Genomic DNA, 20,867 nt, shown 5'->3' with positions numbered 1-20,867 from the left:
GTAAGCCCCGGCCCTTCCTCTTCTTGGTAGACCTGGCAGGCACGACTTGGGAAGCACTCATCTCAGCCCACCTGGCACAAGGATTTCTTTGAACAGTTTAAATTCCGCTTCAAAGGGCTGGGGATTTGGCTCAGTGGTTCTGCTGTCTGCCTCGCCAGGGCCAAGATCCTGAGTCCAATCCCCTGAACAACAACAACAAAATCCGCTTAAAAACTATGTGTAAATTTTTCTTTTGTGAATATGGAGTAATATCTTTTAGTGCTTAAAAGAAATCGGGGGGTGGTGCGGAGGGGTGATGAGAGGGTTAGTGAACAGATCCCGGGGCGCAGCAGAGTGGGCTGAGGTCTGATGTTCGGTAGCCTGGTAGAACAACCGTAAGTTTCAGAGCTAACTGTGTATTACAGATTAGCGAGTAGAGAGGGTTTTGGTGCAGATAAGAAGGGGGATTAGGGAAGGGGAGGCAGGGGGAAGTGAAGAGGGTGAAGATGTGATGTTCGTTATGTATTGCAAACATGCACTAATTTTTAAAAATGCCGAACGTAATGAGAGGATCTTGAACGTTCCAGCAACAAGAGGCGGTGAACAGTGTGGCAGGTGCAGCACTCACTCCGACCCGACCCTCCCGCAGCGTGCTCCAGAGATGCGTGCAGTTACGGTCAATTGGAGAAATGGAAAAGGCGAAAGAAACTGTAGCCGCTCTTCCACAGCACTGCAGTTTTCCGCCTTACGTAAAATTCACGTCTGCAGCCTGATTCCCTTACTGCCCACCTACCCTAGGGTACTCCTCAGCGTGCCTGAGAGTCTCCTCGCCTCGGTGCCCGGTCACCCAGCAGTTCACTGCCTCACTTCCTCTCTCTGAGAGGGACCGGGGCCCCACACACCGGCTCCTCCGGCCAGCCGCGGCCCCGCCTGCGGGCTCCTCTGTGAGGGGCAGCTCCCCTGCCCTGCATCTCCACCTGCAGGAGTGGGGCACCGATTCGCCCGCTGGGTGCTTAGCAGTCCACGGCTGCCAGTCCTTGCTGTCTTCCTTCAGACTGCGGCACCGTCACAAAGTCCCCAGACGGTGCTTGAGGTTCAGCGGTCAGCAGCCAACGCCTCACAGCGTCCTGTCCTGGGCACTGCGTGCGTCTCACCACGATGCTCTTGGAGGTGTCGTTTGTGGCCGGGAAGGCGGGAGGAAGCCCTGCGTGTGGGGACCGAAGTGTGTGTGAGGGTCACACTCGCAGAAGGAAGTGGGTTTTAGTGAAGGGCGTTTTGCAGGGAGATTTACTCTCTGTAGAGTCTGGTCTGTAAAGAAGCTGTGCGCGGGCTTTGTCTCATAGTGGAGTTGCTCATGACGAGTAGGTGGAGAGTAGGTGTCTGTCCCCTCCTCCCTTGCTTTGGTGGCTCTCGGGTGTGCAGGTCAGAGCCTGTCCCCGAGGAAGGATGCACAGAGATCCTCCTGAGCCAGGGGCTGACTCCAGAGGTGCCCTGTGCCCTTGTGTCTGCTGCTCTGTGTCCCGTGTCACCTGTGGGGCAGTTCCTCTGTCTTAGGCCCCCAGGGGACTGCAGGAGCTCTTTCCAGGATTGCGTTGTCATTCCCAGGCTCCAGCTCACAGCTGGAGATAGAGTACCTGGAAAATAGTGGAAGAAAGAAGGGCACTTAAGCCAGCACCTAGGAAGTGATGCAGGTAGCCCCCTTTCCTCTCCTCCCTGCTCTCTCCTTCAAAGGCCCGCTGGAGTTCTGCCCTGCACCCCATTCCAGGCCCTCATGGCCCCGCACATGATTTCCTGGCGGTCAGTGCAGACTCTGGATGGGCCTGGAGAGGGGCGTGGCCAGCCGCAGCCCGGGAGGGCATCTGTGCCTTGGAGCCGTCCCCTGGATGCTCTTGAAAATGGGATCCAGCAGGAGTCTGAGCAGCGCACACCTCCCACAACAGCCAGGAGCCCAGTGCTCCCCTCCTGTCCCCCCTGTGCTGTGTGCCAGTGGGTGAGTGACTCAGCTTCTCTGAGCCTCGGAATTCACCCTAAAACAACACTGACAGCATTTTCCTGCCCTTCTGGGGATCAGATGAGGACTCTGAGCCATGCGGCAGATGTGCACTGCAAGCACTTACTGAATGACCGTGACCTCTGCCCAGCCCTCTTCCTGGATTTGTTTTGGTGCCCAAACGATACCCTGGGCTTTGAACTCCTGGTGACACTTCAAATGACTCCATCTCACGAGCTCGTTTGAATCTTTGAAAAAGAAAGTAACGATTTTATTTTACCTACAGTTAGTTGGTAATCCCACAAACCCTTGCCAAGGAGGTAAAAGTAACTGAATATTCATACAGAGATGCTTGAGCCTTCTGTGGTGAGGCACTTAGGCCATTAAAATCTCATAGAGAAGCAGACACAGGTAAGATCGCTTCTGCACTCTCCACAGTGGTGTCCCAAGTGCCCTGCCAGCCTCCCTGGACGCAGCCTGACGATTCTCAGGAGCGTCTTCTGGTTCTTGGTTGCAGGGGAGCCTGGGAACCGTGTGCTTGCTTCATACACAGTACTAAGCAGAGTACGGTCGCCCCTGGGTGTCCTGAGGGGCTGGAGCTCGGGGTCCCCATACACATGAAAGCATGTGAGTGCTCAGGTCCCTCAGCTAGTACTCATCGTGACCATGTGTGTCCTCCTGTGGGCCTTAATCATCTCTCGATTACCTGTAGCACCTAACGCCGTGTAAATGCTGTGCCGTGTAACCAGGGATGGCGAACCTCTTAGACCTTTCAGTGACAGTAAACGGCTCTCTGCCTCATGCGTGCCATAGGTTCGCCATCCCTGGTTAGACTATTTGTTGGGGGATAAGTCTGTATATGTTCAGTACAGACACATTCTTTTTTGTGAATATTTTTGATCTGTGGCTGTTTGAGTCTAAAGATACAGAATCTGCAGAAAGTGAGGGCAGTCTCATGGGGGGGGGCACCAGCCGTGGATCAGGGCTCGGTAGAACTTCATCTGGGAAGTTTGCTTGCTTATTTACTTTTTTGTTTGTGTGTTTGTTTGGGCACTAGTAAACCCACAACCTTTACGTTTTTATTAGTGCTTGTTTGCAGTGCGTAATGATCACATTCTGCATGGGGAATTAGTTCACATACATAACAAATCTTCATTGTTTTTATATCCACGTCCCCCTCTCTGCCACCTCCTCCTTCCTTCTCTTGGTCCCCTTCCAGTTTGAAAAAGATCTATCTCTCTGTTTCCTATCATCTGTCTTTTATTTTGCTCTTTATTTATACTTTGGGTTTCTCGTGTAAGAGAAACCGTGCGATATTTAAGCTCGTGTGTCTGCTTTCTTTCATACGAATGACTCACACTTAACTGTCTTTATAGAAAAATGTAGGGTTCCATGGTGTATAAATAACCACATTTTCTTTATCCATTCATTTGTTGATGTAGTAAACCCACAGACATTGCACTGAGCTACATCCCTAGCCCTTATTATTTTAAGTGTTTTGTTTTCTTTTTTTTTAATTTTTCTCTTAGTCACCCAGGCTGGGCTTGAACTTGTGATCCTCCTGCTTCAGCCTCCCAGAATTGTGGGAGAGCTGATTGGTGTCTGCATGCTTGCTCATCTGAAGGCAAGCATAAGGAGGCAAATGTCTTTATGGTCTTTGTCACTGGTCCTTAGCCCATGAATTACTGAGCTAGCAGATGAAAGAAAGGAGGAAAATGAGGGAGGTACGCCCAGAAAGAGTGTAGAATTCTAGGGAAAATCTGAACAAGGCAGATTAAAGGGTTTTCATCAAGCATCGTACAGGGTAGAGTTGTCATCCAAATCGCGAAGCTCCCCACGCTGCCTCGCTGTGCTGTGGCTTCCTCCGACAGCTGGTCTGCAGGCCTCACCTGGAGTCCTCAGTCTCTGCTCCCAAAGGCCTACTGCCCACCTTCCTGGCTTCCTGATGGGAGCGGCTCCCTTCTGAGTTCTCATCGGCTGCCACTTGCTGAGTTCTGCCTGTGTTATTTCTTTTGTCCTCGCGGTCATTCTGAGTTGAGGATTCTCATCACCCTGTCCTCCTCCTGCACACAGGGTAAAATGAGGACCAGAGAAATGAAGGCTCCTGCCCTTGCCCCTGTGTCACAGGTAGCACGGATCAACGAGGAACTAATCCAGCTGCATGTGATGGCGGGGCTGTGTTGGGTTCTCGCCTCCCCTGCCTCTTCCTGTTTATTTTACTCACTGTGGGGACATCAGTCACCATCTGCTGACAGCCTGGGCACTGGGGAAAGGATGGGCACAGTTCCCGCCTTGGAGTGACGAGGTGTGAAATCCGTGTACGCGGCCACAGGCAGCATTTGGAAGAAATGAACCAGTAGGAAGTACGAGGAAGCATGGAGACTGCAGTCTTAGTCTGTTTGCTGTTGTAACAGGATACTCACAGCGAGTGATCTCGCCGCTGGTTCATCAGGCTTGGAGTTCGAGGGTGGGGCGGGGCTGGGCAGCCTGGCACTGCCGTCCGGTGAGCTCTTCTCGGTGTCCCTGCTGTGGCGCAGACACCCCGTGGCCAGATGAAGCGAGAGCGCCCCCTGCATCTGTTCCTCTTCTCCTCACGCCGGAGAGCCTCATCCAGTCCTGGTCATCTCCCGGAGGCCCCACTCCAAATCCACGAAATGTGTGAATGTGGGGTCCGGTTACCGGCAGAAGACGCTTTAGAGGACGTGTTCGGACCGTAGCGTCCGTGCTGGGCTGTCGCTGAGGAAGCTGAGCCCGAGTCACAGCGTCGTGCCTTCCCTGGAGGTGTGGTCAGGACAGCACCACCGCCCATCGCACGAGGACCTCTCCGCACAGGACACGGGACAGAAGGAGGGGCTGGCCCGGTGACCACTGTGTCTCCTGAGAGGGTGACGTGTGGGCTGACAGCTGGAGGAAAGCAGGAGACAGAGGTCCAGGCGTGGACCCGAGTGGGCAAGGACCAGTCTCAGGAGCATGCACCGTGCTGCTTGGCCTGAAGCCACACAGCTAGAAAATCCCGATGGAACCTCCGCAAACCCAACGCCAGGGAAACGTCGCCGTCAGCACCCCAACTTGGCCGAGTACTCACAGACCGGACCCTGTAATGTCCCCATGCTGACTGTTCTGTTCCCTTGGTGGCTTTGAACGTTTGTTCCTCTGTGCTATGGGAGGTTTACCTCCTTTTTTACTCACTGTCGTTTTGCCCAGTGTCCGCATGGACATGGTGACCAGCATGTCCCGGCATTCGTGACCCGGAGCCAGGCCTTGGCCCTTGGCCCAGGGAATAGCTTGATGTTCAGCAGGATTCCCGCCTCAGTCCAGGTGCCACTAACACCCTGCCCCTCTCCCCCAAGCTGTGACAACCAGGCATTGGCAAATGCCCTTTGGTGGACAGAATGGACAGCCACTGCTGGGAAGGGCTTCCTGGCCAGTGTGAGTCAAATTGCTATGACCACATCCCAGTTCCCAGCTCTAGATTTCATTGTTTCATTTTTATTTAGCTCCAGTGGAAAAAGTAGGCTTTGTGACGAGGCTCCTGGTGACTTACAATAAAAGGACCAGTAAATACCATTCTGTATTATGAAAACAGCTGCATAGGCGGGGGGTGGGGGTCCCTTGCCATCTCTGCTGTACGCCAAGGTTACAGATAAAAGCTGTTGTATCTCATTAGTGGGCTTGGGATGGGGCGGACCAGCGCTGGGAACCACTCTGAGATCTCATCGGTCCTCGCTCTGGGATCCAGCCCGTCTCGGGGCAGGGTTCATATTCCACGGCAGGAGCTGTTTGTCCCCATTCGTTGAGCTGAGTTGCTTTCCCCTCTCTTGCTCTTCCCTTTGGCCTCGCATCGTCACAGTACCGTCTTTCTCCTACTTGCCAATTAAAACTTGGTTTTAATTCCCAGTTGGGGTTTTAGAAATATGTCTTGGGTTTGTATTGTGGCTTTTGCTTCTTTCAGAAAAAGCCGTTTCAAAAGAATCGAAGTCTATAAACTTAGAATTTCTCCCCCTGCTGTTTGAGAATCATGTTATACAACTAATACCTGGTTAATTGTTGCCCGTAGAAATGACTTTTGATAAATCAAGAGGCTGTCTTTAAAAGTGCTTGAGCAATGTTGTGGGTTTTATTAACCCTTTGAAATCTTCCAGGTTAAATCAGTTGTTCATCCAGCCAGCGTCGCCTTAAGACTGGAATGCAGGCACAGTTCTGTCCTCCCTGCGGCTTCTCCTGTGACGCCAACCCAGCTGCCAGGCTGTCTGCAAGTTCCTGGGCTCCCCTCAGCCCCGTCACATCTTAACAGATGCTTTGCCGCCTGTGATACTGTAGATTTACTTGTGTGTAGATTTATTTGTGTGTTTGGGTTTTTTACTTCCCTCCCCTGAATTGGAATGGAAGCTCTGTCCCTGATAGCCAGGAAACAACGGGACGGGAGGCTTGAATGGATTTTCTGGGTTTCTACATTTATGAGCGACTTCTCTCCGCCAGATTCTGCTCAGAGATCTCTCCCAGTACTGACATCTCTGATGAATGGTCATCCTCGCCTTTCCTTCACAAATCCATTTTTCTTTCTACAATTTGATTCCATTTCTACCACTTTACTATGAAATAACCACTGAGTCGCTACGCCCTGAATCTTGGCATAATGCTCCTTTTCCTGTTCGTAGCCTCCTGTTTTGTTCAGTGTCTTCCACAGTACTGTGCTTTCTGAAGCTCTGGGAGGAGTACTTAACTTCTTGCTCTCTCCGTTTCCCCACTCCGAGTGGATAGGTGCCCACATTTTGCATACATTTGCTCCAGAAAATATCCGGAAGTCAAGGGTCGATGTTGGAGAACTCTATTCACGGGTTATAGGCATTTTTTTCCAGTGACTGTGACCCCAGCTCTGAGCTGCTCATTTGCACTCATGCCCAGTGCCTTAAAAAAGACAATGAAATGTTCCGTGTGTTATAAGAACATAGTAATTCTATCTGTGTTGCCTATGTGTGTGTGACTTGGTGGTGTTGGATATATGTGATTATTTCCAGAAAGTAGAATCAATATAAAACAGGTGAAACTTTTAATATTCAGAATCATTTCTGCCTTCCAATTCTGACTTGCTCAGTGCGCTCAGACAATGAGAGCTGGAAAAAGGTCCTGTTCACTGCGAAGGACCTGGCGCTGCTGAGCATGCATTTCCTCGGGCAATGGTTGTGCTGGCTTCCAGGGCCTCACTGCTGGCTTCCGGGGGGCCTCACTCCTATCCTGCAAGACAGCTGTAGAGGTGGGACAACCGAGGGCCCTGTGTACCTCGATTGGTGTCACTGAATGAGGCCAGCGGGTAAGCGCAGAGGGTCTTGGGATTTCTGCAGGGCTCCAAGGCTACGTCTCCTGGGGTTGACGTCTCTGTTTCTTTAACTTTTCCACCCCATCTCTGACCGGAAGGAAAGGCTGTGTGTTTCTGCGCCTTTGCTTGTCACTCATTCTACCAGAAATGCACAGCCCCCAGTGCCTTCCCACCTCCCAGCCTCTGCCTGGCCCGTGAGAGCTGTGGGGAGGTGGCTCTACCCCAGCAGAGACGGGCGCGTCCCTGCCTGGCCTGGAGCGGCTTCCCAGGACTAGAGTGACCAGCCTTCGTGGCTCCTGTGGTACAAATGCCACTGCTGAAGTTGTAATTTTTAGAAAAATAAAACACGTCACTTCATGGCTTATGAAAGCCGTTGGATTGGTAGTTTCCTAATTCCTGGCATGTTATTCTTGCTGGCAATAACATGTCATTTGTTGCCATGTAGGCAGCTGGCTGATCCTTAAAAATAGAATCCCCAGTCAAGAAGTTCTGGAAACTTTATTCCAGAAAACCGTTGCATGTGTGTACATCAAGTTTGAACGTGTGAGGGCTGCGTGCTTTTCATATTTCTTGCATCCTCAGTTTTTATTTTTAACCTCTTGGCATTTTTGTGTTACTCAGAAGATGAGCAACACACGCAGCATAAAGGCTGCTGACAGGTAGGGGCTGGGGTGCCCTGGAAGAGCACTGGCCTGGCCTGCGTGCAGGACGCCCTGGGTTCCACTGTGGGTACCGCCGAAAAGGGGGCGTACGATGATCAAATGGCTCTCCAGGGTGTTGGTGTGGTCAAATTTGGGTCAACTGACAGCTCGACCTGATGCTGTGAATCTTGTATCAAACCTATTATGAGACAAGATCACCGCGTAGACCTTCAGAAACACAGGTACCACGCACTGCTGTTGCTAGGAGTGCTTAAGAATATTGGCTGCCATGTAAACAGAGGAAGCAATTGATTATAACTCTGAGAATAGATCTGTTTTGCTTAAAAATCCCATGAATGCTCTATGTACAGGTTGAGAGGGAATAGTGTCCAGGGTTCCCCCCTCCACCTCTCTCTCGGTTTCACCAAGTTGTTCAGGCTGGTTTTGAACTCACAGTGTAGCCCAGGCTGACCTCACTCTCATGGACCACCTCCTGCCTCAGCCTCCCAAGTGCTGACATAACAGGCGTGCACCACCAGGCCCGGCCAGCCCAACATATTTTCTACACATTGATATGGTGATGGATGTGTTCCAGTCTTTGAACAGATGTATAAAATATCACTGTGATGAATATGAGTTATACAATATGTAACCTACTTCTTAAATTATGTAATACTCACATTGAAGAACTTTACTATGAAGTTTGAAATTATCGTATGATCCAATGTGGAACATTATGTAGGGAAACCAAGTTACTTTCTAAAACTAGCCAGTTTCATAAGTGTTATTGATTTATATCAATTGGATAAATATAGACAAGTGAACTATAAATTTACAGTTTTGTGACTGAAGGTTTGTACTTGAACAGAGGAGTTTTGGGGACACCTAATAGAAACTGAGTAATAGCTTCTTTTAGAAATATATAGGTGAAGAAAAGAAAATGAAAATGTTGTCTGCAGTGTTGTTGAGTTTTTGTTGTTTTTGTTTTTGCTTTTGAGACGATCTCTCTGTGTGGTTCTGCCTGGCTTTGAACTCACTGCGATCCTCCAGCCTCAGCCTCCTGAGTGCCGGGATGACAGTTGTTCACCACCACACCTGGCCTGCGATGTATTTTTTGCTCAGCATCTCTGCACTGAGATTGTACAGTCAGCTGGGGAAGCTTCTGCGAGAACGATTCACTGGCGACTAAACACTGTATTCCTCTCCCCTGCAGGTGTTCACGTACAAGCAGAGAACAATCACCCAGCAGAAGGTGACAGCTATGCACCCTTCGCACGAGGAGGGTGTGGATGACATGGCCTCCCTCGCAGAGCTGCACGGCGGCTCCATCATGTACAACTTGTACCAGCGCTACAGGAGAAACCAGATATACGTAAGTCCCCTCCTGCCCATTCACAGAGAGAGGCCCCAGGACTGAGTGCTTGATTCTGCTCTCACAGAATACTTCCGGCCTCTGAGCACCTCTAGTGACACCTGGTCTTCCCCCCAGTTAGAAACCTGATTCAGCAAACCTTCTAGTGTCTAATGTCTGATTTTAAGAGAGAAGACTTATTATCTGGACAGGTCTTTCTGTACTTTGAGGAATTGGCCTGCTTTCTTCTTCTGTTTTTGTGAGACAGGGTCTCACTATATGGCTCAGGCTGGCCTTGAATTCACTCTGTAGCCAAGGTTGGCCTGGAACTCCCAGAAATCCTCCTGCCTCAGCCTCCACTGCTGAGATTACAGGCATGTGCTTTCATGCCTGGCTCCTTTCTCCTCGTGAATCTACTGCTTGGGCTCTTGCTGGAAGTCACCTCCAGTTGTCTGCCTTCCCCAGCGAGGGACCAGAGGAAGTGTTGATTGGCAGAGCTTAATCCTCTTTCTCTTTTTCTTGATTTTTCTGTCTTTATGAAATTTTATTGCCTTTTTTTTTTTTTTTGCTCTGAGGATACATTCAGAGAAATTTATTTTTTTAAATTGTGGGACTGTTTGCTGTTTTGATTGGAGAAATGTCCACATAAAAGCATTCACACACATTTTCATCCCTACTTTTGTGAGGTGTAACTTAACTGTGTTACAAAGTAATTATCTAAAAATCACTTCTCTGAGGCTGGGGATTTAGCTCAGTGGCTCCGCTGCCTACCTTGCAAGCACAAAGACCTGAGTTCAATCCCCGGCACCAAAAAAATCAATCAATCAATCACTTCTCTGAGCTGAGCATGGTGGTGCACACCTGTAATCCTGGCACTCAGGAGGCTGATGCAGGAGATTTTTTAGGTTAAGGCCAGTCCGGGCTACACAGTGAGATCTGGTCTCAAAAAATAAAAAATTTTTTTAAAAATCACCTTTATAATAAATTTTTTGTTATACTACAGATATCACACTGTCAAGATCAATTAACACATGTATTTCATCTTTTTCTGTCTGTTTGCAAGTATTTAAACTGAGGGCAGCTGCCTATGCCTTTGCTTTTGTCAAATTCAAATTTACAGTTTTAATATCAAAATATTAATACTTTGAAAGTCACCAATCTTTACTAGGTTTTGTCCTTTAGGAGTTGTCTTTAACTTTGCCAGTATTTTGAAGCACTGGATGACGGTGACATAGGCCTTTGAAATGGTGAGAGGGTGCTGGCCAGAGGGCCCTCCGGGGCCTCCCCCCGATGAGGACAGGAGGCTGGGAAAGAGGGGAAAAGAGACATCTGTGGCTGTAATGGTTCATTTACGTCAGTTTAAAGGAGTTGCATGGATTTGCCTTTTTTCAGATTGTAAAAGTGTCATTTTTGTCAGGTTGACCTAATGTTTGCCTGTCTAGAGAAGCCCGATCGTGTTGTAGTCCTCTGCTCGCTGAGCTTAATGGCCCCGCGTCTTTAGATTAAAATGGCTTCCACACGTTCTCCAGAAGAGGCAGTGTTTGCACGTGTTGTGTGAACGGCCGGCTGCGTATTTGTCTTTGTCTCCAGCTCAGAGCCTCCTCACGGTTACCGGAGAGCTGGGAGCCCACCGGGACACCCCCGCCCATCGTGGCCACGATTACTGCTGCACAGCCCGATAGTCATGCAGCGCACATTTGTAAAATAAATGCCACGCATGCCACAGATTGCCACCTCTAGGGGACACGTGAATGCAGAGCTAGTTTTTTAAAGTTTTTATCGTGCGTAGATGTCCCGCGCAGGCTTTTCTGAACTTTGCCTCTTCTGTCTTTAAGGGGAAGATGCAAGTTTCACTTCACATTTTCAGGAAGCACAAAAAAAAGAAGTCTATTACAAGGGAGAGCTTACCAAGGGCTTTCAAAGGCAGGGCTGTTTAAAAGTCTCTCTTTTTCTTCTTTCACGATAATGATGTTAAACCTGATAGCTAAATTGCCCAATAATCTTCTGACTAGGATCTTGGTCCCATTTCCTGGAGTAGAGGTCTTTTTCCTCTCTTTTTAGGGAAAAACACAAGATTTTTGTGCATCTAATCTGTAGTTCAGTTCAGTTAATTATGCCCTTATATGCCTTGCTTTGGAGTCTTCATTGCATTATTATCCATAGAGCAGCCACTGTGATTTTATTGTCACCACTGCAGTTGTTTGACGGGAGGCAGTGAGCTGCTCAAATGCAAACAAAACTGCCATTGTCCCCAAAGCCATCTTTTTTCCACCTTTTGCCCTGGCCCCAAGCGATGACTATCTGTACCTTTAAAATATTTTAGAAAAACATCAGTATTTGAATTTTGCCAAAGGTGTTACATCTGTTGTCTAATGCTGACCACCGGGTGTGTATACACCAGCCTAAAACAACACAGGTATTCTGCTCAAATGCAAACAAAACTGCCATTATCCCCAAAGCCATCTTTTTTCCACCTTTTGCCCTGGCCCCAAGCGATGACTATCTGTACCTTTAAAATATTTTAGAAAAACATCAGTACTTGAATTTTGCCAAAGGTGTTACATCTGTTGTCTAATGCTGACCGGGTGTGTATACACCAGCCTAAAACACAGGTATTTCCTTAGGGCGTGTGGGGCCGCAGCCTCAGGATCTGAGGCTGAACTCAAGGGATCCCCGGAACTGCTCTTTCCTGGGAGCTCTGGGGGAAGACATCCATCCGCCTCTGCAGCTGCTGGTTGTTGGCAACCGTTGGACTAAGTTTTTGCTTTCTCAATGGCTGACACCTGAGGGCTATTCCCCACTTCACAAAGCGGCCCACGTTCCTGGGTCCCTAGTTTAGTGACAGGGTCCCTCTTGTGGCTTCAGATCCCTTTTCTTCTGCATGCTCCTACTCCTCCTGTCCCTGCCTCTCTCTGACTCCAGCCAGGGAAGGTTGCTGTCTGCCTTTAAGGACGTGTGACTGCATTAGATCTTCCCAGGTACTCATCTCCCCGTGCAGGGTTCATGATCACATCTGATCCCAGCTAACGCTTAATTGCATCTACAAAGGTCCCGTTGCACGTGGGCATGCCTCATCACAGGTTGCAGGGATGAGTATGGGCGTCTTTGGGGAGGAGCCATTGCTCTGGGTCCCATTGATGACCGAGGATTCCTTTGGCGCCCCCCTACACCCGTGTGAGATCTCCCTGGCCCCCCCACCAGCTTTCCGCTCTGAGTTGGTAGGGTACCCAGATACCCATGAGTAGAGTCCTTCCACACAGCAATCCTCCAGGGATCTGCAGTCCTCTGTGAAAAAAGGACCATTGTTCTCCTTGAGGACTGCTTTTGTCCTGTGCCGGCGATGCAGAGCACTGTCCAGCAGTGCCTCAAACCTGAAAGAGCAGCAGGGTGGAGATGGGGCAGAGAGAAGGGAAGGACGCCAAGACAAGAGTCTGATCAAGGCAACGTTTACTGCAGGCAGGCATCAGCCTTTTAAAGGAAAAGACCAAACTATTATGGGCTAGGATTACCATAGTAACCTCAACACCCACTCCACGGGAACGAGGGTTCACACGGGAAAGAGAAAGCAGGCTCAAGAAAAACAAATTAACAACACTTGCAACTAATAATCATGATTCCCAAATAGGTGGAGGAACTTAACAAAATGGAGTTACAACACCTGACTCCTACAGATAACTTCAGATCTTTAACAGGAAGCACCTGACTCCTACAGCTCTTTGGCTGTCCGAGTCTCTCCCGTGCAGGGTCAAAGACAAGTTTAACACGTGCAGTCCTTAAAAAGGAACAAATGTTATCTTTCAAAAAGCCAGTGGGCCATGGCTGGCTTCCCACATGCTTTAGTTCCTTTCTCATTACTGGGACAAAATACTCAACATCCACTCTGGCCCATGCATGAGTGTCCTGTCAAGTGGTACAAACGACCAGATAAGATAATTTTGTACATGTACAGCCTCATAGTGAATGAATTAAAGGAGAAAAGGTTTATCTGGTTCAGTTTGTAGAGGTTTCAGTCCATAGTTGCCTGTTTCTAAGCTAGGGCTGTATGGCACAGGAGAAGCAGCTCCTGCATGGCAGCAGAGAGCGGAGAAAGTGATCAAGGAGGAGGGAGATGACCCTTCCTGGCCACGCCCCCACATCCCGCCTTCTCCAACCAGGCTTTGCCTCCGCACATGACATTTCGCTGTACACTCATCGGTGGACCAATCCCCTGCTGAGCGTCACACCCATGGTCCAATCACCTTCCAAAGCTCTGTCTATGCGAGCAAGAGGCTTTGGAGGGACATCCAGATGTGAACCAAAACAAGGACCAGTGTTTATCTCTGAGTACTTTATCAGAACCTAGTAAAATATTTTTTTCCCCTAGCATTTAGCATCCTCCATTGAAATGCAGGCAGAGAGTGATAAAATGATAAAGCTCTCTGACTGGACATCAGAGTCGAGGCCCCTTTTCTTTTTTAACCTTCTCAGCTCTGTTAAAGTACAATTGTAATCTTTCAGAATGTTCATTTTTAAAAACTTGTCTTTATTTTAAAGATCAGATGCTGTTCACCCGTCGTCCTTGCCAGACTGTTTTAACATAGAACCTTTAGCCGCCGTGTCTGCTGTGTCACCTCGTTCACCTCCTTCCGGCAGGTGCCTGTGCAGACAGCTCTTCCTTGGCAGGGGCACCGTGTTCCGGGACACAGCGGAGCGGGCAGCTCTGTCCTCAGCCTTAGGGCTTGCTGTCCAGCAGGGACACAGAATGAAGGCCGGTGCACAACTGAAGACAGCCCCGCCCAGTGCTAGGTCCCAGGAGGTGACACAGGCTTCGTTTTGACCCCCAAGCCTTAGCCAGAGCCCTGCTCAGCACAGCACCCCAGCCCCCAGCCTCAGCCTCCACCCTGCGCTTCCTAATGGAGAGGGCACCCTTGCCTGTGTCCCCTCCCACCTCCGAAGGCCTGGTGAGGATGAGTACCCACACCTGTGAGGAGAGGGCTGGCTGTGTGTGGTGCGGAGGGAGAGGTGGGGAAGGACGGTCTGTAGCGGGGTCAGAAAGCTGGAACCTGAGCCAGGCACGCTGGAACACACGTGTGATCCCAGCACTCTGGGAGAGTGAGGCGGGAGGATGGCAAGTTTGTTTAAACCCAGCATGGGCAAGTTAGTGACTTAGTGATCCCTGGTGTCAAAAAAAATTTTTAAAGGGCCTGGGATGTACCTCAGTGCAGAGGCCCTCTGTTCACTCTGCGGTGTCAAGGCAGGGAGGGAAGAAGGGAGAGGGCGATCAAAAAGGAGAGGAAACGGGGAAAGGACCGGAAATGGAAGGGGAGCCAGGGTCGGGCCTTGCTGCAGAGTGTAGAGCGACACCACGGAGTAGGTGTGGGGCCCGTCCACAAGACAGAGAGGCGCGAGTGTGGTCTGGCGTGAGAAGGTTGTGTGTGCCGTGGAATCGGTTGTTCATTCTGAGAAGCAGATGGGCGGGTGGGCGGGTTAGAAACCCTAAAGCGTTTCTCCCAGCTGGTGTGATTCTGCCCCAGGGACATGCGGCAGTGTCTGAAGACAGTTCCTGCCATGGGAGGTCAGGGCGCCGATGGGGTCCAGCGAGCAGTGCCAAGGTTGGGCCCTCCCTCCTTCCCTGCCTTCCGTCCTGCCGTAAAGCAAATCTGGGGAGTTTGGGGCTGACGGAGTGGACAAGGTCTTGGCTGCACGTCCTGCTGAATTCCCTGGAGCCTGATCATCTCAGGTTCTGCACCCCACATCTGAGCAGGGTCAGTGAGAGCAGATGGGTTCTGTGGTATGGAGGAGGCACCGGGCACAGGGACTGCCATGCCCATGGCGACCCACGATCACCCGCTTTGTTGAGCCCTGGGCCAGCTTCTCACACAGTAGACTCCTCTCTCCCAGCCACAGGAATGGCCAGAAACTCAGGGGAGCTGCAGGGAACTGGGAGCTCCTGCAATTCCGGTGTAGAGGGGTCCCCCAGGAAGCGGCCTGTGCTCCACCAGCCCTTCAGCTGGTTTGTGGTCTTGCTGAACAAACAGCATGGAGATGGGAATCAAAGGAGCCCATTTTCAGAAGCGAGGCCGCATCTAAAGATACATACTCTGTAGGCACAAAGGATGCTCCCAGCTGATGTATTTTTAGGTGTTGCGAAAATATCCCCTGTGGTTGGTTAGGTGGCATTCCAGCCTGCGTGAGTAAGTGTGTTTGGTGCTGTTCCCAAATTAACTGCAGCCGGCTTCTCCAAAGTACTTCCCACCCTCAGGAGCAATTGCTTTGTTCACCTGTGGGGAAAAGGAGCAGCATTTGCAGCACGGAGACGGGGCAGGCTGGCTCCCGGCATGTTGTGTTGGGGACTTGGCAAATCTCAATCTGTGTTCTTTTCCTGGCATTGAGTCTCCCCAAAGGACACTCCTTTGGGCCGTTTCTGTTCCTTTCCAAAACCAGTGTCAAGAAATCATGTCCCCTCCCGGATTCCGTACAGCCCAGAGCCTGCTGGCGACAGTCTCTTCCAGGGACACAGACCAGGAACAGCTAAATACAGTGTGGTCTGTCAGGGGTTCTTGTTTTTTGGCTTCTTTTCTTCTTCTTTTCCCACATGAAGATAATTGCCAGAAGATAATCGTAGCCATCTGTCTGACTATATTTATTTTAAACTTTACCAAACTTTCATGCTCTTCAGCGGCCGACTTCCACATCAGCACATGCTCGTGGCAGTTAGAAACTTTGTTTTTCTGATTTTCCCATCTCCCCTTTGGTTCAGATGCCTTTTGCCAGGAGAGCATTTGAGCCAGGAATTCATTTCGATGAAACGGAAGTGCCAAAACTTCTACATTGGAGAGCTGGCTGGTTTCAGGAGTCCTGTCTTATGATCTTGACTTGTTTTCAACGTACTTGCAAATTCGTACTTTAAAATCCCTTTAAAATGCTTTCCATTGCGTGATTGGACCAAGGAAAACAACTTTGCTGTGTGGAAGGCAATAAGCACAGAGCACTAGAAGAGGATTAAGCATGGATGTATTTGGTGGGTTTGTGGTGGTCAGACGGTGGCCCCAGGGCATCTACACTGTTTCAGCTCCACCCGGGTAGTGGTTTCTGCAGGGCCCGAGATACTGAAAGACTCTTGTTGACAGTGAACATTTGTTGAAAGATTGTACAAGGTAGGGGCTGGAGATTTAGCTCATTGGCGCTGTGCCTGCCTGGCCACCACAAGGACCTGAGTTCGATCACCGTTACCGGAAAAAAGGGGAAAAGAAAGAAAAGAAGAAAAAAAAAAAGAAAGATTGTACAAGGGCACGCAGTTAATTGAGTGGCCAAGGACAGACACCAGCATGCTCCAAGTGGCAGTGAGTGTGACAGAGAAGTGCACAGCAAAATGCAGAGCGGGTCAGAAAATGATTCGCAGCAATCATTGTTAGCTGCAAGTTTGAAGCGCTTGTCTGCAGGGGAGCGTGGCCAAGCGGAGGGCGGCTGTGTGGCAGCAGGTGAGCTTGTGCAAAGGCTCAGAATCACAGGATGCGGTTATTCGGTGCAGGACGCGTGGGGCAGAGGCTGCGTGACACTGGCTGACAGGGTGCCACGAGTGGGTGGGGGGCAGGCGACTTGTGCAGGCTAACGAGCGTGAGTTGACTCGAGAACCAGGGGACAGCTTTAAACACGAGTTTTGGCAAAACATACTTGGGCTGAGAGATGGTGGAGAAGGGCAGGGGGTCTCAGGTGTAGGGGGACAGTGACAGCAGCTGGGAAATGAGGGGGATCCTAGCCAAGGGGAGCCATCGTCAAAGAAGCAAAGTCCAAGTGGGCTGGAGGTGGTGGGCAGGTAGGCTGCTTTCTCCAGTATGTCAGGGTCACCCGCCTGGAAAGACTTGTGCCTTCTGCCAAGAGGTGACTGTGGGGCGAAGCAGGTGTTGTGAGGTCGCCTGTCCTCGCTGAGTCTGCGGGCACCGGGGGAAGCTTCCCAACAGACGGTGATTTTAGATCTGTAACTTAAAGCTGAAGTTGCCTGAAGATCAAGCTTTAGGAGCTAAAAGTCATTGCCCTATCAGCGGGGAGGCAGAGAGAGAAGCAAAGAGGGGAGTGGTGGGTGGGAAGGAAATCTGAACGGAGATTCCCACTTTTGGCATTTTTGCCCTGTGGGAAAAGTTTCCGAGTGCAAACTTTAGACGACCATCTCACCAGCACAGTTGTGGTTTTAGTTTCATTGGTGATAGCAATGATAAATACCTCCGATTCATGGAGCACTTTGAATAGCAGTCGTGGGGTGCCTCCTTGTTACTGAACCAGCACCAAAGGCTCAGGGTGGCCGGGCAGCACAGTAACAGCAAAGCTCAGCACTTGGAGTCTTCCCACGCGTCCAAGCCACGCTGCCCAGACCGGCAGCCCTGTGTTGAAATTCGTCATCCCACTGCTGGTCCAGATTCCTCCGTGTCTTCTGTCTAAGCACAGCGTGTCTGAGACTTCTAGATCTTTACACATTTTTTTGCTCATACTTGATTTTTTTTTCTTCTTTCTTATTTTTAAATGGGGTCTTGCTGTGTAGTTCAGGATAGCCCTGACCTCACCACGTAGCCCAGGCTGGCCTCAGGATTATGGTGATCCTCAGGATTATGGTCCCATTATGGTGTCCTCCTGCCTCAGCCTCCGGAATGCTGGAATTACAGGCATGAGCCACCACACACAATTCATACTTGTTTTTTTAAAAAAGAAAATGTACTGTAGATATCGAAAATATATAACATGATTTTGGGGGTACATATACACGTTACACTGTTACGTGGTGAGTGTGGTACACACTGAGTGTCACAATCTTATGTCTTTTGCAAAACAAATTGGTAGATTTTAAGTGAAAGAAGCACAGTGCATTTCTCAGACATTTTTGAGTATCCATGTGCCACAGCTGTTCCAAATTATTAAAATGGGCAAGGAAATGTGTTTTTTGGGGACTTATGTGGAATTTTTCTGATTAGAAAAAAATTTTTTCATGAGCTTCAAAATAGGATGTACTTTCTATTTCTGAACAGCCATTAGGATGGCCAGGCTCTTTATTCTTGTGGAATTTGGAATCCAGTCTGAGCATAGAGGTACCTTGAGTTTGGGAGCCATATGTGTGTCCGTAGTCTAAGCTGCCTGGAGTCACGGCGGCTGTCTTGGAGCAGGAATAAGCCGTTTTTATGGAGCGCGAAAGGACAGAAGCAAGCGACAAATGCTGCCCCGCAGCCCCCAGCTCAGGGCACTCTGTCTTCGCCTAACCTGACACTCCAGAGAGCAGGCCTCTCTCCCCAGCTGCTGTTCTCACTTCTGTGGCACAGGGCACTGTCCTTACTGTCCAGGCAGCCTCTGACACCCGCAGCTGGTATCCTCGTGACCGGGCCACCAGTGCAACGTGAAGAGAGGGGATCTGTTTAAGGCACCAGGGGAAATACGATGTCATCGACCACAGTTGCTTTGGCTGGCAAACCAAGTCCAAACACCGTCATTGTCTTTCTCGAGTAGGCCATTGTGAGCTGTCACCACCGTCGCTGCCCTTGTCACACATCCGCTTTAGCAGAGTCAGAAGGACCCTTTGGCCACACAGACACAGACACTACGAGCTCAGCCGAAGCCCTGTCCCCTTTGTCAGACTGCCATGGGGGTTCAGCCATGCGTACTTAGCAGCAGGTGACATTCTGTGGGGTGACAGTGGTCCTCATGTGAGCACCATAGAGTGCCCTGACATTCTTCAAGGTGACACGATGCACAGCCTGTCAATTGACTGGAAGCCTGTTCTGTGCTGAATGTCTGAAACTCAGCCAGAGGCACCCTGTGGAGGTGGGATGGACAGGAAACTCATCTGCCATGGCCTTGGCCACTCCCGGTCGCTTCCTGCCACCATTCAGTGGCCCTGAGTTGGAGAGCGGGTTTTGCTGTCCTCGGTTCCGTCATCTGTGGGCAGGGCAGCAGCCTGGCACCTCACAGGGCTGCCTCAACACCTGGGCACAGAATGGTGAATGTTGTGTGGATCTGTGGTCACTGGGAGTCCTGTGATCAGGGAGATGTTTCTGGGAAACCTTGTGAGCAGCGAAGTTGTGTGGACTACGACAAGGTGAGAGTGAAACTTGTGCATTTGTGCTGTAAGAGCTTTATTTGCCCTCGGCACTCGGTGGAGTGGAGGTGCTGGAAGGGAGGCATTTTAGCACTCTTTCTTGGCAACATGGGTCTGGAATCCAGGGTCCGCCAGGCAGTTGCTGGACCCTTGAGCTGTATCCTAGCCTGACAGTTCAGGTATTAATGAGGTAAGGCTTCCTTTTTAAAAAGTCCAAGCTAAGTGTAGTGTGTACACCTGGAATCTCAGCACTGGGGTTGGGGGGCTGAGGCAGGAAGATCACCGTGAGTTCAAGGCCAGCCTGATCTACATACGGAGACCCTATCTCAGAAAACAAAACAAGACAACAAAGCACAACAAAATCCATGCCAGCCCGATACACATTTTATATTTTTCTCACTTTGTTTTATCTTTTCTCTTTTAAAACAGAAACTTCGGATTACTGAGTTTGGGCTCGCCTCTGCTGTCATGCAGAAGTCTGTTGACTTGCTGCTGCCCACAACATAATGTATTTATTAATTGAATTCTAATGAGATCTCTCCCTCCTCCAGAAATTTTAAATGTCATTTGTTCTTTCCCTAAATGGTCTGCAGTTGGTGCCTAGAGCATTCTCAGTTTGAGTTAAAATTCGAAGGTATACACAAACTTTACATAATGCTTCTTTTAGAACCTCTCTTTGCAGAGATTCATGTATTTTTTTAAATCTAAAAGTTTTTAGTTGTGGCAAATGCACAGTATATAAAATTGGACATCTTAACTATTTTTAAATGGTGGTAAAACACATCCACGTGACTCTCCCTCTTGGAAATGTGAACGCTGTGCTTATTAAACAACTACCCACTCTACTCCTAGCTGGTTAGTTTTGCTTGTCTTTGTTTAGACTGTTAAATTCAGTTTAATATAGTTTAGATATTTTTCATATTTTTTGCTCAAAATGTGAATAATAGAAGCCCCAGTCTAAGAGGGGGGACCCCAAGAGTGGCATGTGCATCTGTATCGAGTCTGTTGGAATATTGACTTACACCGTCACATGCTCCATCTAACTCCCTTAAAAGGCAAGAAATGTTCCCTGCGCCCCAGCACTGGAGATTGAACCCAAGGCCTTACCCACACTAGGCAAGTGCTGTACCCCTGATCTACATCCTTAGCCCTCATTGGTGGAAAGTTTAAATGTGTCGAAATGCAGATAACTCTGAAATTTTTCTTTCAATTGGATGCATTACCTAGTGTTTCAAAATAGTAAAACAAAAGCCAAGTTTGGTGTCTTCCATCAAAGTCAGCTCTAGAAAAACACTTTCCAGCACCTTCAGCCTGTGGACACAGAAGGTGGGGTGGGGAAAGCCGGGCACAATTGTGGGAAGAGGGAGGCTGACAGCCTGGTGCAGCTTCACTATAGATTAAAAGATAGTGAAGCACACCTTTAATCCCTTTAATCCCAGCACTCAGAGGCTGAGGCAGGAGGATCACAGCGAGTTGGAGGCCAGCCTGTACTACAGAACAAGACCTTGTCTCAAAAAAAAAAAAAAAAAAAA

General features: G+C 49.6%; 1 protein-coding gene across 1 annotated transcript in view; it reads left to right on the top strand.

Moving 5' to 3' along the window:
* Positions 1-20,867, top strand: part of Myo10 (myosin X) — a 175,131-nt gene that overhangs the window by 57,628 nt on the left and 96,636 nt on the right. The window contains 1 exon segment of the mRNA XM_033757638.1: positions 9,141-9,299. Coding sequence (XP_033613529.1) covers positions 9,141-9,299 — 159 coding nt within the window.

This window comes from Fukomys damarensis, unplaced genomic scaffold, assembly GCF_012274545.1.
Source record: "Fukomys damarensis isolate Sample0158 unplaced genomic scaffold, DMR_v1.0_HiC HiC_scaffold_1, whole genome shotgun sequence".
NCBI classification, from domain to species: domain Eukaryota; kingdom Metazoa; phylum Chordata; class Mammalia; order Rodentia; family Bathyergidae; genus Fukomys; species Fukomys damarensis.
This window is presented reverse-complemented; position numbering and strand designations above follow the sequence as displayed.